The sequence below is a fragment of the Bison bison genome, unplaced genomic scaffold (assembly GCF_000754665.1).
Source record: "Bison bison bison isolate TAMUID 2011002044 unplaced genomic scaffold, Bison_UMD1.0 scf7180017864498, whole genome shotgun sequence".
NCBI lineage: Eukaryota > Metazoa > Chordata > Mammalia > Artiodactyla > Bovidae > Bison > Bison bison.
In genome coordinates this window covers 7,462,950-7,481,567 of record NW_011495057.1, presented here as the reverse complement: position 1 = coordinate 7,481,567, position 18,618 = coordinate 7,462,950, and the positions used below count along the sequence as shown (strand labels likewise).

Genomic DNA, 18,618 nt, shown 5'->3' with positions numbered 1-18,618 from the left:
ACAATATACAGCCTTGACAAACTCCTTTTCCTATTTGGAACCAGTCTGTTGTTTCATGTCCAGTTCTAACTGCTGCTTCCAGACCTGCATACAAATTTCTCAAGAGGCAGATCAGGTGGTCTGGTATTCCCATCTCTTTCAGAATTTTCCACAAAAAAAATTGTTTACACGCACAAAGCAACAGTAATATCATGACAGCTACTGTATGTGTGTATACCCTTATATTATGGTGAATCAGGTGTTGTTTTTAAACCCTTGATATGCTTCCTAGCCATCCTTTGAGGCTGGTACTATTATTAAGGAAGAAGCTGAGGTGAAGATGGAAGTTATAAAGCATGTCAAGGTCACATTAGTAGCAGGAGGGGAGCCAGGGTTTAAACTTAATTAAGCAGGTTTGTTCAGAGCCCCCAGTCTTAAGGTATTACACACAGTCCTGCCTTTGTTTCTATGAAGAATGAGGGGAGCAGACATATAAAGTGAAAACAGATTTCCAGCTTTGTGGACTGCATTTTTTGTCTGTTCCTGACTGCACTGCAGGTCATGTGGAATCTTAGTTTCCTGATCAGGGATCGAACTCACACCCTCTGCAGTGGAAGCATGGATTCCTAACTACTGGACCGCCAGGGAAATCAGGTGGACTGCATTTGATCACCTACTTCTCAGTACTTTGTTACTGCATTCTGACCATAGAATGTCTGGAAGGGAACACCGGAAGACCTCGATGTTTAGAGGGGCAGGGGGACCCCAAACATCCAGTTGATTACATTTCAGCGTTTCTGATAATCAGCAAAGCCTAGGTTTTGCATAGGTAGTCTTCAGAACCAGAAAGAAGAGAGAAAGCTTCCATTAGGCTTGCGCTGCTTCAGATGTGCAGTGTGGAGCCAGACACCGTAAATGATCTTGATCAGAAAGAAGAGGGGGTGGGAGGATCCACCATGGCTTTGCTGGAGTGTTTTAAGAGCTTGGATTCAGGAGTGACTTGGAGGAAATTGGAAAATGGAGTCAGTGACCAAGGAAGACTATTAAAAAAAAAGCCCTGATAATAGGAACCTCAAAGAGTCGTGGACTCAGCTTGAAAGCTCATGGTCCTGAGACTATGGGGAAAATATAATGAGAACGAAAGCGATGTCATCACAGGTTCAGAACCGGAACAGATAGACCGATCCTAACAGGCACGCAGAACTCCTCTCCTACCATTATGCTCCTTTCCTTTTAAGACAAGGAGGTTGATCTTCAGCCCAGGGAGAGTAGAATACTTGTAAGAGGAAATTGAAACACAAGATAGGGGAGCTGATTGTGCAGACGCTCAGAGCAGCACTGAATGAGTTGAGAGCCTCTGGCCAGTGTGAATTTTGTGAAATTTCCTCCCGGTGGGCCGGGAGGACTCGCCCACTGCTTTCATCTTTGAAGAATTATGGAGAACTAAGGAAATTACTAGTGAACTGGGGATGGGATAATGTCCCAATTAAAAGCCAAATTCAGAGGATGTGGTGGTCAGATAAAGGAAGAGAGGACCCCGTGCTGACCTGGGGCAGAATTCTCCAACCAGTAATGAGGACAGGTTGGTTGGCAAATTTCATTTTCGGATGTACACAGTGGCTAGGAGACAGCATGAAATTGTTCAGAACAGAAAAAAAATAATTGTTTCTTTATTCCCTTTTGTGACAAAGATATTCAACTTGGAGACTGGGGCAGAAAGTCAAGAATGCCCGTATGTGGAGTTCAGAAAGGATTGGGGAGACGGAGGTATTGGGTTGAATATGGGACCCTCTCCCATTGCTACATGGGCACTTGTTAAATATACCAGTTTATCCACCACATCTCTTGAGATTATGTTTTAGTGAATCTTGGGTCAGGGCCCAGGAATCAGAAATTTTGGCGACTGTCCCAGATGACTTGCTGTGCTGAGTAAGTTTAGGAATAACTGGACCTTAGGACAGGCATACCACGAGGTAGAGCCATGTTGTCATGATAGTATTAATACTGTTATTAGTAATGGCTAATGCGTCGAATAACCAGTTGCCAGACACTATTCTAAGCGCTTTACGCATTATCTCGTGTAATCCTCACACCCACCCTCTGAGTGGGTGCTGTCTCATTTTACAGGTTAGGGGAACTGGGACTTCTCAGGTGTGTGTGCTCAGCCATACCTCACTCTGTGACCCCATGGACTGTAGCCTGCCAGGCTCCTCTGTCCATGGGATTTTCCAGGCAAGGATACTGGAGTGGGTTTCCATTTCCTACTCCAGATGGGCAGGATTCAAACTCAGGCACTCTGGCATGTTGAAAACCTGAGCTGCCCCTCCGAGAGCCTGGAGGTATGGCTCTGGGTAGGTGGGAAGGGCCGTGTCTGGGCATGCATCACGCCCCGTCTTTAGAATCTGAGCAGCATCACTGTGAAGACGTTGGGCTGATGCAGACAGGAGTAATGACTAAATCTGGATGGAGTTATTAATTTCTCAAGATAAAATCTTGGAGGGTTAAATGTAATAGCTGCCCCTTGGGGCCCCGAATCAGAGCAAAGAAACTGGAAGCCACGAGTCAACAGTTGCCTGGTGGAAAAGCCCTGGGTTGTTTGGGTTGACTGCTCGCTCGTTATAAATCAACAGGGCCTTTGTCTCTGCTGCACCTTTTGCCTGGGATGCCCTTTCCCACTTCCTCCTCTTTTCTCCTGGCAAATTTTTAATCATCTTTAAAGACAGCGCCTAAATGTCACTGCAGCTATGCAGTCTTCTTTGATTTCCACAGGCAGATTTATCATCCTCTTCTGCTGCTGTAGCACTTTGTTCCTGACGTTATAATTTTGCGATTAGATTTCTTAGTTTGTGCCACTCATGTCCATGGTCAGCCAGCTGGAAACACAGAGGAGGGCAAAACCTCCTCCCTCCTTCCTTCCCTCCTTCCCACCCTCCCTTCCACTCTGAGCCCTGCCCTCACTGAGCCCGATGAATCATTTTTAACTGTCTGTATATTGATACAATCACCCCTTTTCTCAATCCTTCAGCCCCTGCCTGATTCACATCTATGCCCTAACTTGTCCCCAACCTGTCACTTGTTGTCCCCCCGATACACACACGTTTCCCACGAAGCATCAGAGAGTTCTCTAACACAGTCTGCCTGTGCTGAAAACGTATGCCTGGTTCTCCCCAGCCAACGGAATAACCCCAAGCCCCCAGCCATCTATGATCTAACCTCGTCTAACTCACCAGCCTCAACTTTTGACTCCCTGCCTTGCTTCTTAGACTCCAGTGACACAGAACTCATTGTAATTCCCCAGGCAGTGTGCTGTTTCTTGCTGCCTTGTTCTGGCTCGAGCACTGACCGCCTGGGATGGTTTCCCCGCACCCCATCCCCTTGCCTGGCCCCCCCTAGGATCTCTGGAGGCCCCCAGATCCCTGCCCTGGGCTCTCTTCACCCGCCTCTGTGTCCTGTTACCTCTCACTTGCCGCTTTCTACTGCAATCATCTCTCCTTTGCTCTCACTTGAAGCCTTGAACTTCTTAAGGGCAGGGCAATGTTTCCTTCTGTTTCTGGCAAGTGGACACTCAGTATATGTTTCTGCAAAGAATTGTAATTATTTGTCCTACTTGGCAAGCCTCCAGGGTTAGAATCTAGCCTCTTCCTCTTCCTGGAGGTGAGAGCATGGGTATTCACCTTTGAGTGAGCATCTCTTTGCTCATTTGTAAACTGCAGCTCTTTTCACTCTCCTCAGGGGGCTACTGTGAGAATTAAGGGAGATGGCCATGTTTTATAAAACTTAGCTTTCTGGTCTGCTGCTGCTGCTGCTAAGTCGCTTCAGTCCTGTCCGACTCTGTGCGACCCCATAGACGGCAGCCTACCAGGCTCCCCCATCCCTGGGATTCTCCAGGCAAGAACACTGGAGTGGGTTGCCATTTCCTTCTCCAGTGCATGAAAGTGAAAAGTGAAAGTGAAGTCGCTCAGTCGTGTCCGACTCTCAGCGACCCCATGGACTGCAGCCTACCAGGCTCCTCTATCCATGGGATTTTCCAGGCAAGAGTACTAGAGTGGGGTGCCATTGCCTTCTCCAAGCTTTCTGGTCTAGGGATCCATAAACTTGAGTCTCGATGCCGGATTTGGGGCCAAGAATCTTTTTCAAGTTTTAAAATGCTTTTTAAAAAATCATGAAGAGAATACTACTTTTTGACACTTGAGAATTACATGAAATTTCAATATTGGTGTCCATGAATGAAGTTCTATTTAAATGACCAGAGCCACATTTATTCATTTACCCAGTTTTGCACTATGACAGCAGAGCCATAGAGACTCTGTAGCCTGAAAAGCCTCAAATATTTACTCTCCAGCCCTTTCCAGAAGCCTGGCGCTGGCTCAGCTGGTAAAGAACCCGCCTGCCAATGCAGGAGAGGCAAGAGACGAGGATTCAATCCCTGCGTCAGGAAGATCCCCTGAAAAGGAAAGGGCAACCCACTCCATTTTTCTTGTTCCTCCCATGGGCAGAGGAACCTGCCAGGCTACAGTCTGTAGGGTTGCACAGAGTCAGACACACTGTAGCAACTTAGCACTCAGAGGGCTTCCCAAGTGGCTCAGTGGTAAAGAATCTGCCTGCCAATGCAGGAGAAATAGGAGAGGCAGGTTCAGTGCCTGGGTCGGGAAGATCTCCTGGAGGAGGAAATGGCAACCCACTCCATTATTCTTGCCTGGAAAATCCCGCGGACAGAGGAGCCTGGAGGGCTGCAGTTCCTGGTCACAGAGTCGGACACAACTGACTGAGCACACACGCACGTGGGGCAGGTCCATTGGAAAATAAGACACTCGGAGTGGAGTTAAATAAGAGATGACAGACTTCCTCTAGTCTGTAGATTTCATTGACCTCTGAGAGTTCACCTAGAAAACCTCATGCTGCCCTGACCCCACCCCCCAGGATGGAGTGTGACCCTTGTTTACTTCTGTCCTGTTCTCCCCTCTGTTATCATCCACCTCCTGGGGTTGGATTCCCGCCCTGGCCCCCCTCTGTAGCAGAAAGGCTGGAGATCAAGAGGTCCCTGGCCCCTAACCTATCACTGGGACACAGGCTTACAACACATTGGTCCAATTGCTGTGGTGAACTTGGGACTTCTCTTTATTTGTTATAGTTAGCCTAAAGAAAAGCTAACTAGTAGTGCTTACTCTGTGTCAGGCCCAGGATGAATGGTTGGATATCTGCAGCTGGCAAATAGCAAAATATCACCCAGTGTCCCAAACTTGATGGCTGTTGAAAGCCCAAGTTCTTACTGATCAGAGAGCCCTAGATACTATCTCTTCCTCATTCTGAAATACGCAGAGCAGGCAGGGTATATAGGAGGTGATGCATACGTATTATTCTGTGCCCGTGCGCACCTTCATGTTTCACCCTGTTTGCTTTAGATTCTGTTGGAAAGAAATGAATTACAACAAATAAAATCAAAGCTGCCTGTAGGATTCTTTCTGGTGCTTTTTCTCACTCATTTTCCCTGGGATAGCCACTCTCCTAAATTTGGTGCTTATCAGTACCTTGTATATTTTTATATTCTTGCTACATATGTATTACATTACCTTTTGAATGTAAACCTTATATATAAAAACTGTCATCAATCATGCTTTGGATTTTTACTTTTAGTTTCTAAAGATTTAGACTGCAGTGTATCTTGGTACCAATCTGATTTTGGAAAGTTTTGTAAATAGATTTCTGAACTCACTAAAGATAATAGTCATTCCTAGGTTGATTTATAGTTAAATTTCTCTCTTAACCTTACATGGAAGTTAAAGTAACTGAGTATCTGTTTTGCAGTGGAACCTTGTGGATAAATGTAGCTCCAGTTCTTACATTTTTAATGCTATTTCTGCCTTGACGAAGTGAAAATCTTTTGGTCCACTTGTCCTATTGATGGGCGTTGAGATAGTTTCTAGCTCTTGCAGTTACGACTGTGCTGAAGTGGACAATCCTACACATGTTGACTAGAGCACTCATGGAAGACTTTCCCAAGAATATACCTGCAGGATATGTCTACTATTATCTTTACTAGAATGTTCCATGGTGACTGTAGTCACATTCACTGATACCTCAGTGAAGGGTTTGATTGCTCTGTACCCTTGATTTGAGACAATCTTTTCTTGCCCATAACAGACTTAATAATTTTTGTTACTTTGGTGGGTCTGATCTAATATCTCACTGTTGCTCCTAATACAATTTTAAGTTAGATTCTGAGAGATTAGAAAAGCCCATGTTCTTTTTTTCTTGTTTTTCTCAGATCTGAAAAGAACTGTTTACATTTCAGATCAGTTTGGATTCCTGCAACTTTAGTGTCTGCGACACTTCCCATGTCACCCAGGAAGTCCTTCCCTTGTGAATCTGCGCTGTATGGCTTCCTTCAAACAGTTGCTTTGAGGTCTATCTCTGGGGTCTCCCTTTCTCCTTCCTCCCAATTTCTGGTTCTTCTCCACAGTGCAGACTGTTCACAAGGCTGGCCCTGCCACTTTTGAAATTTACGCCCCCTCCTTAACTTTGAAATTAAGCTGCTCCCTCAGGCAGCTTCTGTCCTCTCTCTTCCTCCTGTATCTGGATTGCCATCAGGGCTGGGTGAAGGTTATTTTAAACAATTTATTTACTTTTAAATGAAGGATAATTGCTTAACAATATTGTGTTGACTTCTGCCATACATCAACATGAATCAGCCATAGGTATATATAGGCCCCCTCCCTCTTGAACCTCCCTCCCACCTCCCAAAGATTTTTGTAATTAATGTAAATGATGCCTGAGTTCTACTGAGGCTTAATCATCCTGTGATGATGTCAGTAGGAAGTAGGAAAGAAAGGGAAGTAGTGAGGAAATTAACTCAAAGGGGTAGGTGGATAGCACTTGGTATGATTGAGTTTTAAGCCCACTGAGTATGTGTGATGAGGAGGAAGATGGCAAGAGATAGCAACTTTCTAATTTTTAAGTATAAAAAGGAAACATAATTGTATTAATCTTTATTTACATTTTTAATGTGTCCTTGCCCTCAAATTAGAGAAAAATACACTTTCCTTTTTTAACTGAAGGTTAGTTGATTTACAATGTTGTGTTAGTTTCAGCTGTACAGCCAAGTGATTCAGTTTGTATATTCTTTTTCAAATTCTGTTCCATTTTAGGTTATTGAAATTGATAGTCACTCAGTCGTGTCCAACTCTTCATGACCCTTTGGACTGTAGCCTGCCAGGCTTCTCTGTCCATGAGGATACTCCAGGCAAGAATACTGAGTGGGTTGCCATTCCCTTCTCCAGGGGATCTTCCCAACCCAGAGACTGAACCTGGGTCTCCTGCATTTCAGGCAGATTCTTTACCATCTGAGCCACCAGGGAAGCCTATTGTAGGTTAATAGAAGATATTGGATATAGTTCCCTGTGTTTACAGTAGGTCCTTCTTGTTTCTCTGTTTTATATATAATAGTGGGTATCTGTTAATCTCAAATTCCTAATTTATCCCTCCCCTGCCTTTCCCCTTTGGTAACCGTGTTTGTTTTCTTTCTATGTCTGTGAGTCTAGAGAAATATATACTTTCAATTGATTGCTTTTACGTGGTATAAAACACTCTGTACCCTGCAGTAAATATATCAGCATTCCGTTTTTTAGTTCAGGAACATATTGAAACAAACTTCATAAAGAATTAGATGGGAATATACAAATCAATCGGAGAAGGCAATGGCACCCCACTCCGGTACTCTTGCCTGGAAAGTCCCATGGACGGAGGAGCCTGGTGGGCTGCAGTCCATGGGGTCGCTAAGAGTTGGGCACGACTGGGCAACTTCCCTTACTTTTCACTTTCATGCATTGGAGAAGGAAATGGCAACCCACTCCAGTATTCTTGCCTGGAGAATCCTAGGGACAGAGGAGTCTGGTGGGCTGCCGTCTATGGGGTCGCACAGAGTCGGACATGACTGAAGCGACTTAGCAGCAGCAGCAGCATACAAATCAATATGCTGGAATGTGTACATTTTTCTTGAAAAGTTGAGTTAATGATGGTGGTATATGGAGCCTCAAAACTCCTGGCTGTCTCCTCATCCCTACTTCTTCCCCCTCGGCCTCAGTTGAGAGTTTTTCATTCACAATGACCATTTTAATGGAAATGTTCAGTCCTGAGAAGATCCTGGAATGTGCATTATTTCGATTTTGCTGTTTAAGACAAGTGGGATTTGTTTCTTCTACTCCAGTTATCAAAAAGATTAACCCTTTGCCCTCTACATTCTAATTGTAACCACTCTGAAAACAAAGGGGTTATTTGTACAAAATAGTGGGAAAAGCGAGGCTTCATGCCAAGTGGGATGTTTCTCCGTTGAAGGAGGTGGCGATCACAGCACACATTTTTTTCCTTGTGTTGCAGGCTTCCGTGGAGGCTTCTGGGGAGATTTCGTTATGCAAGACTGGATTTCCTGAAGATGTGTACAGTGCAGTCTTGTCCCGGGATGTGCTGGAAGGACAGCCCCTTCTCAATGGTATGACCTCAAAAGATACATTTGTACACTCAGCTCCAATGCTCTTGAAATACCATTCACTGTTAAAAAGTTTCTAAATGATCTCCACTGTACAAGTATGAATTTTTCACAGTCCCTATAATGAGACTGTAGGGACTTTATTTTAGGATTACAGAAGAGCTCATAAATCTCTTATGTACACAACTAGAAGGCTCCTGATCTCCTGAAAACCTCTTCCATTTTTCATTTATGGTGGAAACCATCACACAGTTAATTTTTACAATTTTCTGCCTACATTTTACTTCTGGTAGAAGATCATATTTACCGAATATCTGATTCTGCTGATTTAAACATTATTTACAGCTATCGTCTGCTTAGTATTTCGAATCAAAGAATTGCTAAGACATGTCAAAACTACCATTTAGCAAAATTATAATGAGCAGATTTAGCAGGTAAAATCTCAAGGCAAAAGCATGAAATTTGTATTTTTATTATACCATTGTTTATAGAAATTACTGGATAGCTAATTTAGTTGTAATACATGTGAATTTCTAATATAGACTCATCTCCCATCTAACTATGGATCAGATTCATTATATTGATGGATATCATATGAAAATTCTTGCCAATAAGTGTAGATAAAATCTAAGTAAAAGTTGAAATCAAAAACGAAATTGAAAGCCCCTTCTGTTACCTCTAATTGAAAGCAAATAAAATTTTGGTTAGCCATATTTTCATGGACTTATTTATCATTACACAAAATGTCATAGAAATGGGAAAGCAGGAAGAATTCATTAATAAGTTGTATTTAAATTCTAATTCCCCACAAATCGTGCATATATCTGAGGCTGTTTTAGATAGCCACTTTCAGAAAATCTGTGGAACCTCAACTAATTAATTGACACAGGCCTGTAGCACACAGCCTTAATTGAAGACTCTCTGTCGCTCTGACAGACCTTTGTGGTATCATACCTAAGAATACCATAGACAGAGGACTTTGAAATGTAAATAGCCCCTTAGCTACTGAAGTTCCTTGTTGCCAGTTATCCTTTTATTTTCATTTCTGTTCTGATAGTGATTTGCTCACACATATGTGATCTTTCTGAAGTTATTTTTAAGACATCCTTCCATCCCTTTCTCATCACATGATATTTTAATGAGTAAATATTAAATCAGTCTGTCTCAGTGCTGAATTGCTATATCACCTAGTAGCTAATGGTTGATGCAATAGAGGTTTAATTCAAATCAAAGTGTGTAGATTTTTTTAAAAATTTAATACAAGTCTCAGAGTTCTGCACATTTGTCATCTTCAAATCTGTAATTATTATGTGGCATCTTAGGACCTACCAATGTGATCTTAAGTAGTATTTGAATGCTGAAAAATATTTTGATAAAATCCTAGAGAGTAATTTCTCCAGATCAAAAATTTCACTGGAATTGTTTGCATTTTTACATTTTACTTTTGAGATTCATTCTTAATTGGATAGTTCCTTCTCCTAGTTCCTTCTTCTAAAAGCTCATTGAAATTTGCTGGTTAAGAATAAACATATGGTCTGTCTCTGGAAGCCATTGATTTAAGGTGAAATATGCTGTTATGCTGAATAATTTTGAAAATGAAAGCCTGTTTTTAAATTATTGGATCATGCTGGTGATGAAACTGGGCATAACTGATTACCAGTATCATTTTAGTATAACCTAGAAACTTGGGACTTTCTAGAGTTGTCAGTATAAAAGATTGAGAATACTTTTGACTCTGTGCCCTAGCAGCCGCTGGGGGAAGTCTATGACATGACAGTCTCTGGTAGAATTTCTCTGCGTTTGGTATACCTAGTAGTTACCATTTTGATCTTTTAGCCTTTCTAATAAAGCTGTTTCTCTTCTGACACATCATTACTTTTTTCCTTTATCATTCATAAAATATGTTAACAACACCAGCATCTTAATACTTCAGACATAAGGTTCTGATATAATATTGGCTCATAGAAAAAACTATTCTTTTAGAAGGAGGAAGATTTTTGTGAAACATCACCATTCCTTTCTACAAGAGTGTTGTCACCAGTTATATGTATTTGGGAGAATCATTACTGAGAAGAATTCTCCTTTTTTTTAAAAAAAAAAAAGTTTCTATTAATACCTTTTTGGAGTTTATAGTGACATGATAATCCAAAGGTGGCTGTGTACACTTAACCCAAGTAAATACCAAGTCATAATTACATTCATGAATTCTATGTTCTGTGCTAAGTGCACTCACCATGTATATTATAAAGCTGAGAGTAATCTGTTACTGGGCTAAGAGTGATGACTTTGGCCGTGGTTTAGTGATTTATAGTGTTCAAGGAAACAAATAATTGTGCATAAGAAATATGCAATGGTTTTCCACGGCATTTGCCTTGTGGCGGGCTTCTCCCTTATTGAGGTTATAGTCTAAAAGCCTGTTGAAATTGTAACTCCTAACCCTTGATGCTTCCTTTCATTTCCCCCTGATGACTTCTGGGGAGAGGAAGGCCGTTGTCCAAACATAGGTATAGAATGGTTTTGTAGAGTCGATTCCTGGTGCACTAGACCTTGTACAAAAGGTTAACTTTCAAGTGTGTAAGTGCCATGAATGCTGATTCTTCTTCAAACAGTGAAGTCACAATCTTTTTTGAAAGTGCTTGAAAAACATGAAGCATTAGAGGGAGAGAGAAGATGTTAGAGGCATGTTGGAAAAGCTGGACTCTTGTCTAAAGAGAATTCTTTTCTCCCCACCCGCCCCTTCTATTTTCTGCTGTTGTAATGAATTTCATAGAAAGAACGGACCCAGTGAGCTAGTTCCATGCCTCCAATTTCTCTTCTGGTTTTCATCAGTGAGTTTTTGGTAAGATCATAAAGAGGGCAGAGGTATTTTGTGATCAACCTTCACATTTCCTATTATATCATGTCAAATATTTCCACTCTTTTGAAAAAAAAAAGTTCAGTGCTTTAAAAAAAGTGGCTATCCAGGCCTCTGTTCCATTTCGTTAGCAAAACCAGATTTTTCTTAACTGTGCCTCTATTTTTGCACTTACAGGTTGCTTCCAATTTTTCTCTTACACATATTGTGCTGCTATGGAGATTCGTTTTTAGCGAACTTTGATTTTTCTTTACGGATATTTTCTTTGGGATTTGTGTTCAAAAGTAAAATTCCTAGGCCAAAGGTAATGGACTTTTTTTTTTTTTTCACATTTTTGTAGAATTCTCTTCATGGCTAAAAGTATGTTTGTTCTTTACTCCATCCTCATAACCACTGAATTTTACAGTGTTTTTCATTTTCCTACTTCCCCTGAGATGAAAAACATTCCTTTTTTTATCCTGTGGTATCCTCTGGGTTTGCCTTTTGTAAGTTAGGATCAATTTTAATACGTTTAGGTCATCATTTTTACTTTGCTATTTTTCTATTCTGTTTTAAAAGCATTTCTTGCCAATTCCCTCAGTTTACAGATAAGCAAATTGGAGCTCAGGCTTTTCCCATGATTATACGGTGCTTTAGATTGTTAGCTACAGATTTGGAATTAGAACTCATGTTTCTGATACTTAATTTAGTGATGATGCTAATGACGATGATTAAAGAAAAAAAAAAAAAACCATTATGGAGTAACACAGGGAAGAACATGAGCTAGCCTACCTGTCCATGTGTCTTGTGATAAGTCTGAGAACTGGTCTTTATTTCCCACTTGGCACCATGGCTTTTGTGTTATTAGACACATTTGGGAATTGGTGAGTCTAAGGCAGGGCTTCCCTGGTGGCTTCTGCAGTGCAGGAGACCTGGGTTCTATCCCTGAGTCAGAAAGATCCCCTGGAGAAGGGAATGGCTACCCACTCCAGTATTCTTGGCTAAAGAATTCCGTGGTCAGAGGAGCCTGGCAGGCTACAGTCCATGGGGTCCCCCTGTGATTAAAAAATATCTCCTGATGATTGTCACCATGAGTATTTTTTGTGCATACCTATTTACAAGCAGAAATTTAGGGCTTTTGAAAATAATATTTAGTCTCAAATATTTAACTTACACTCCACTGAACTAGAAAGAATCTCTTGTGGTAGCACATTACTTGAAAATAAAATAACTGAAATCATAAATTTTCATTCTGTCACCAGCAGTGCATCTGACACTAGGAAATAACAACCACGCTGCAATATCACAGAGAGCATCTAGGCTGTTTTTAGTGTGGACGTTATGAGTGATTTTCCTGTATGTTTTGCACTGGTGGTCTGTATGCTTAGACATCTCGCTTAAGTAAACTCCTCCAACTCTGGTCAACATAAATAGCAACCTGCAATTACCAAGAAGCTCTTCAGTAATGCATTCAGACTCACCAACTCTGGGCAGCCCATGATGACTATTTTCAACTAGATGGAATTTGATTTAGATTAGTTTACTTACTGATTGAGGCTCCTCTCTGCATTAACACTCTGGGAGAAAGCTGTCATATGGTATCTTCAGACAACAGTACAGAAATCATTTTTATTATTTAGTAGAACTATACACTATGCACTACTTTTTCTAAAAATAACCTGACTGCTCATGTATGATATGCATTACTGAATTTGGGAGCCATCTATATCTTAAGCAGGTCTTCTCTGTTCCAGGCTTGTACTAATATGTTAGGAAACCTTGGCTTTTGTTTTAATTTGCATTTTTTATTTTGATAGATCTTTTTTTTTTTAATTGTTTTGTGTAAATGTCTTAAGATATTTAAAAGGTAGGGTTAGAAGCAACTTGTTTATACAGCCTTTTGCTAACTTTGTGTGTGTGTGTTAGTCACTCAGTCGTGTCCGACTCTTTGCGACACCATGGACTGTAGCCCACCAGGCTCCTCTGTCCCTGGGATTCTCCAGGCAAGAATATGAAGTGGGTTGTTATTCCCTTCTCCAGGGGACCTTCCAACCCAGGGACTGAACCCGGGTCTTCTGTATTGCAGGCAGATTCTTTATCATTTGAGCCACTGATTTCCAATTGTGAGAAAAGGCATTAAGTTTCGAGATGGTTCTCTTGGATATTGATGATTGGCTCTTAGGAGTTACAAATGAAATACAGCCATGTAGATTCTCCGGGGTGGAGAGCTTGTATTTTTAATACCTTGTGTTAGTTATTTTTTAAGAGCCATTAGGTATATAGTAATATCAACATAAGAACTAGGAAATTTCATCCTTGTTTTCATCATAACCATTTAGACTTTAATACTTGGCATGCTTTTATATCCCTTTTGATGCAATGTGTTTTAGGTCTAGGTTTCTTAATGCAGTCCTATAAACCAAGATAAGCCAGTTTGGGTGGTCACTTCTTTGTTTTAAGTCCTTTTGCAGTTATTTATATCCTTCAGTAAATTTGGAGTAGCCGAGGTCTGCTGTCTCACAAAATAGCAACCAGAACTGTGTTGAAGAAAGTCACACTTCACCTATGAAAACGTGTTAACAAGCAGGCACTGAATGGTTTAAAATCTGCCCTCCTAAGATCTGAGGGCCCCTTTCTGTCTGTCCTTTTAGGCTATATAGGAAGCCTCTGGTGGAGAGTAGAAAATAAACACAATAAATAAAATTTACTTTATGTTAGATGCTATAGAGAAGAATAAGACAGAGAAGGGAAATAGGAAGAATGTGTGGTTTTGCTGTTTAAATAGGATGGTCAGGGGAGTATCATTGTATGGGAGACATTTGAGTAAGAATTGATACTGCATGTGGTGCAAGTGCTATAGATAACTGAGAGAGGAACATGCAGATTAACAGCGAACTGCACATGCAAAGGCTGTGTGACATCTGTGTATCTTCTTTGAAGAAATGTCTGTTCAGGTCCTTTGCCCATATTTTAATTGTTTGGTTTTCATTTTAAAAGTTTTTTTATATATTCTGGATACTAGATCTTTATCAACTAGATGATTTGTAAATATTTCTCCCATTCTTTAGGCTGTCTTTTCAATTTCTTGATAATGTCCTTTTATGCACAAAAGTTTTTGACTTTAACGACGTACAACTTACCTGTTTTTCGTCTTGTTGCTCTTGCTTTTGGTGTCACATCTAAGAAACTGTTGCAAAATTCAAGGTCATAAAGATTTATTCCTATGTTTTCTTCTAAGATATTTTATGATTTTAGTTCTATTTAGGTCACTGACCCATTTTAATTTTTGTATGTAGCAGGAGATGGAAGCCCAACTTTATTCTCGGGATATATTTTGGCAGTCGAGCTGGCAGAGTTTGATGGATTGGATGGATGGTGTGAGAAAAGAGGGGTCAAGGATGACTCTGTGATATTTGGTCCAAATCCTGGGAAGGCTGTTAGTCACTGTGATGGGAATGATCAGGAGTTGGTTTGCGTGTGTGGAGATGAATGTCAAAGATGGATAAAGACATTTTGGTATAGGTTTGGGGTTTAGTGGAATGGTCTGGGCTGCAGTGTGGGTACTTCTAAGTGTATGAAGGACAGTCATGAGCCAGGGTGAAATCACTAAGAGGATTTTCACCCAGTGTGAGGAAGAGACCAAAGAAAGAAATGCTTTCGTATGGAGCACTCCGGAATTAGGAAGTCGGGATTAAGAGGCGGAATGGAGGTAAACAAGGTCCCACTGTGTAGCACAGGGAACTGTATTCAATATCCAGTGATAAACCATCATGGAAAAGAGCATGATTGAGTGTCTGTATAGATGTGTATATGTGTATAACTAAACACTGTAAAGTAGAAATTAACACAATGTTGTTAATCAATTCTACTTCAATAAAGGAAGCTTTTTAAAAACCCCAGAGATTGGTTTTATGCCTTTATCAACATGATAGTGGGCATTTCCTGGAAAATATTTAGATAGTTTTTGATTAGGGTCTCAGATGTTGGGGATACATGGCTGTTAAAATTTTATACAGGAGCTTTCTCATCCCTTTACAGTTTTGATTTGTTACTTTAAAAAAAAAAGAAAATTTGGCTGTGCTGGGTCTTCGTTGCGGCATATGGGCTCGGTTGCCTTGCAGCATGTGAGTGCTTAGTTCCCTGACTAGGAATCAAACCTGAGTCCCCTGCATTGGAAGGAGGATTCTTAACCCTGGACCACCAGGGAAGTCCCCTATGATTTCTTATCTTAAAGATACGATTCAAAAGACAGAGAGGTAATGAAGACTGAGAATGAGTGACCAGAGAGAGTTAGGAGAAAATCAGTAGGATCTGGTACCTTCAAAGGCAAATTAAGTTGTATTTCAAAGGAGGGAGTGACCCTCTGTACCCAATGCTACTGAAGGGTCAGTTCAGATGAGGACTGAGAATTCACCATGGATTTCACAGCATAATGGTAACTGGGTGAGTTTGATTCTGGTGTGTTCTATAGTTATGTGGAGGTGGGAAGCTGGCCACAGATTGAGTTTTCCTTTCGAAAGACGAAAAGAAATTGAGTGGCAATTGAGAGGGAAGCAGATTCAACCGAGGATGGTGTTTTGTTTTTTTGTTTTTTTGGTAGGGCAGAAATGGAGAACAGACTTTTGGCCACAGTGGGGGAAGGAGAGGTTGGGACAAATTGAAAGAGTAACATGAAAACATATAAATTACCATATATAAAATATATAGCTAACTTGACAGAAACCAACAAAATTCTATAAAGCAGTTATCCTTCAATTAAAAAATAAATAAATTAAAAAATTAAATAGATAGCCAGTGGAAATTTACTTGTGTGACTCAGGGAGCTCAAATCAGGTGCTCTGTGACTACCTAGAGGGGTGGGACTGGGTAGGAGTTGGGAGGGAGGCTCACGAGGGAGAGGGCATATAGTCACCTATGGCTGACTCATGTTGATGTATGGCAGAAACCAACGCAATACTGTGGAGCAATTATTCTCCAATTAAAAATTTAAAATAAAAATGAGGATTATTTTTAAGGATGGGGGAGTAGCATCCCATGCAACATGGTTGCATGTTGATGGCAAAGACTCCAGTAGGGAAGGGAAAAGTGATGGTGCAGAAGAGAGGAGACAATTATTAGGACAATATCCTGGAGTGGACTAGAGAAATGAGATCACGTGGGACTCAGAAATCTGTCCTTAAGACGAGCCGCACAGATGTTCTTATGTACCTACATTTGGGAACCACTCTCGTACTTTTTGTTGAGTCACTCCTGAAAAGGTTTTAAAAATCCTTCCTTTCAGCTTGATGATTTTATGTCAGCAGAAGGTTTGCTCTTCAGAAATGGCAGCTAGGATAAAAATGAAACCCTTGTGGTGTTCGATGATGTAAACAGGGTTTTCATCACTGGAGCATCCTTGACAGATGGTTATCCAGTTTCTGCGAGAATACCACTGCTCGTCTCCTCCCCCCAGGAGGAGGAGACCATTCCTTTACAGAGTGTGCTCCGTCACCGAAGAGCTCTCACTGTTAAAAAGCGATTTCTGAAAAAGTTGAACCGAAGCATATGTTCCTAAAATCTTTACCCGCTGGTGCCTATTTCGTCATTTGGCACCGCACGGAGCAGCGAGTGCGTTCTCTTTTCCTCTGAGGTCATTCATTTCGTCATTTTTCATTCGACAAGTATTTTTGCTCGTTCATCACATGCCAGTCTTTTTCAAGGAACAGGGCAATGCTGGTCAGCAAGACTGGCAAACTCCTTGCAGTGGAAACTTACCTTGAGAGATCCTTCAAATACTTGAGCATCATCACCTCGGCTCCTGAAATCTCTGCCGCAGGCTGCACATCAGACCATTTCTTCAGTGGGGTTTGAACATTCTGGTTCACCCTTCCCTTTCAACCAGAGGAAAGTGAGCTTCCCTCCACAACCGAACGCACAGCCTCTGAGTCCTGCCTGTGCTGTCGAGCCATCCTTCTTGCCTTTGGCTGAGATGCTGCACTACTGCAGCCCAGGGTGGACTTGGCGTAGCGCACCACTCCATCATCCTGTTGGCTCTTGTTAATAGGGCTGTGGTTAACAAAAACTCGTGGGTGTTTTTCAGATGAACTGCTTACCATCTTGCACTTAAAAAAATGATTTTTGAACTCACAAGTTAGACCTGTAAATAGATTTTTTTTCTTTCTTTTTTTTTTTTTTTAGCAAAAAGGCCCTAACATCAATACCATCTGGAGACCCCAACTGGCAACCTAGATACATAGAAGCCCCAGGAATCAATGCCAGTATTTGTTATAACTCCTCATTTGAACAGAGGGGCATATGACAACATCTGTAAGTTGTAGATGACAATAGCTCCCAAATCAGTGGAGTAAACAACATACACAAATGTGTAGACACACAGATGCATACACACACACACACAAATTCTTTAAATTGTTAAATGATCAAAAAGTGGTTGATGAGTTTCAGCCTATAGCAACTTTGAGACAATGTTAAGATTTTATTTCAATTCATGTTCTTTGGTTTTCTTAAAATAGGATTTCTCCATGTCAGGCAATGGAGAAAAGACCCATTGCAGACATTCAGTTCAGTTAAGTTCAGTCACTCAGTTGTGTCCGACTCTTCACAACCCCGTGGACTACAGCACGCCAGGCCTCCCTGTCCATCACCAACTCCCAGAGTTTACTCAAACTCATCTCCATTGAGTCGGTGATGCCATCCAACCATCTCATCCTCTGTCATCCCCTTTTCCTCCTGCCTTCAGTCTTTCCCAGCGTCAGGGTCTTTTCAAATGAGTAAGCTCTTCGCATCAGGTGGCCCAAAGTATTGGAGTTTCAGCTTCAACATCAGTCCTTCCAATGAACACCCAGGACTGATCTCCTTAAGGATGGACTGGTTGGATCTCCTTGCAGTCCAAGGGACTCTCAAGAGTCTTCTCCAACACCACAGTTCAAATGCATCAATTCTTTTGCGCTCAGCTTTCTTTATGGTCCAACTCTCACATCCATACATAACTACTGGAAAAACCATAGCCTTGACTAGATGGACCTTTGTTGGCAAAGTAATGTCTCTGCTTTTGAATATGCTATCTAGGTTGGTCATAACTTTCCTTCCAAGGAGGAAGCGTCTTTTAATTTCATCTGCAGTGAATTTGGAGCCCAGAAAAAAAAGTCTGTCACTGTTTCCACTGTTTCTCCATCTATTTGCCATGAAGTGATGGGACTGGATGCCATGATCTTATTTTTCTGAATGTTGAGCTTTAAGCCAACTTTTTCATTCTCTTCTTTCACTTTCATCAAGAGGCTCTTTAGTTCTTCTTCACTTTCTGCCATAAGGATGGTGTCATCTG

At 41.3% G+C, this 18,618-nt stretch overlaps 1 protein-coding gene across 1 annotated transcript in view; it reads left to right on the top strand.

Moving 5' to 3' along the window:
* Positions 1 to 18,618, top strand: part of CDH2 (cadherin 2, type 1, N-cadherin (neuronal)) — a 251,009-nt gene that overhangs the window by 23,720 nt on the left and 208,671 nt on the right. Inside the window, exon 2 of the mRNA XM_010828956.1 lies at positions 8,353 to 8,464. Coding sequence (XP_010827258.1) covers positions 8,353 to 8,464 — 112 coding nt within the window. The remainder of the gene's footprint in view (positions 1 to 8,352; positions 8,465 to 18,618) is intronic.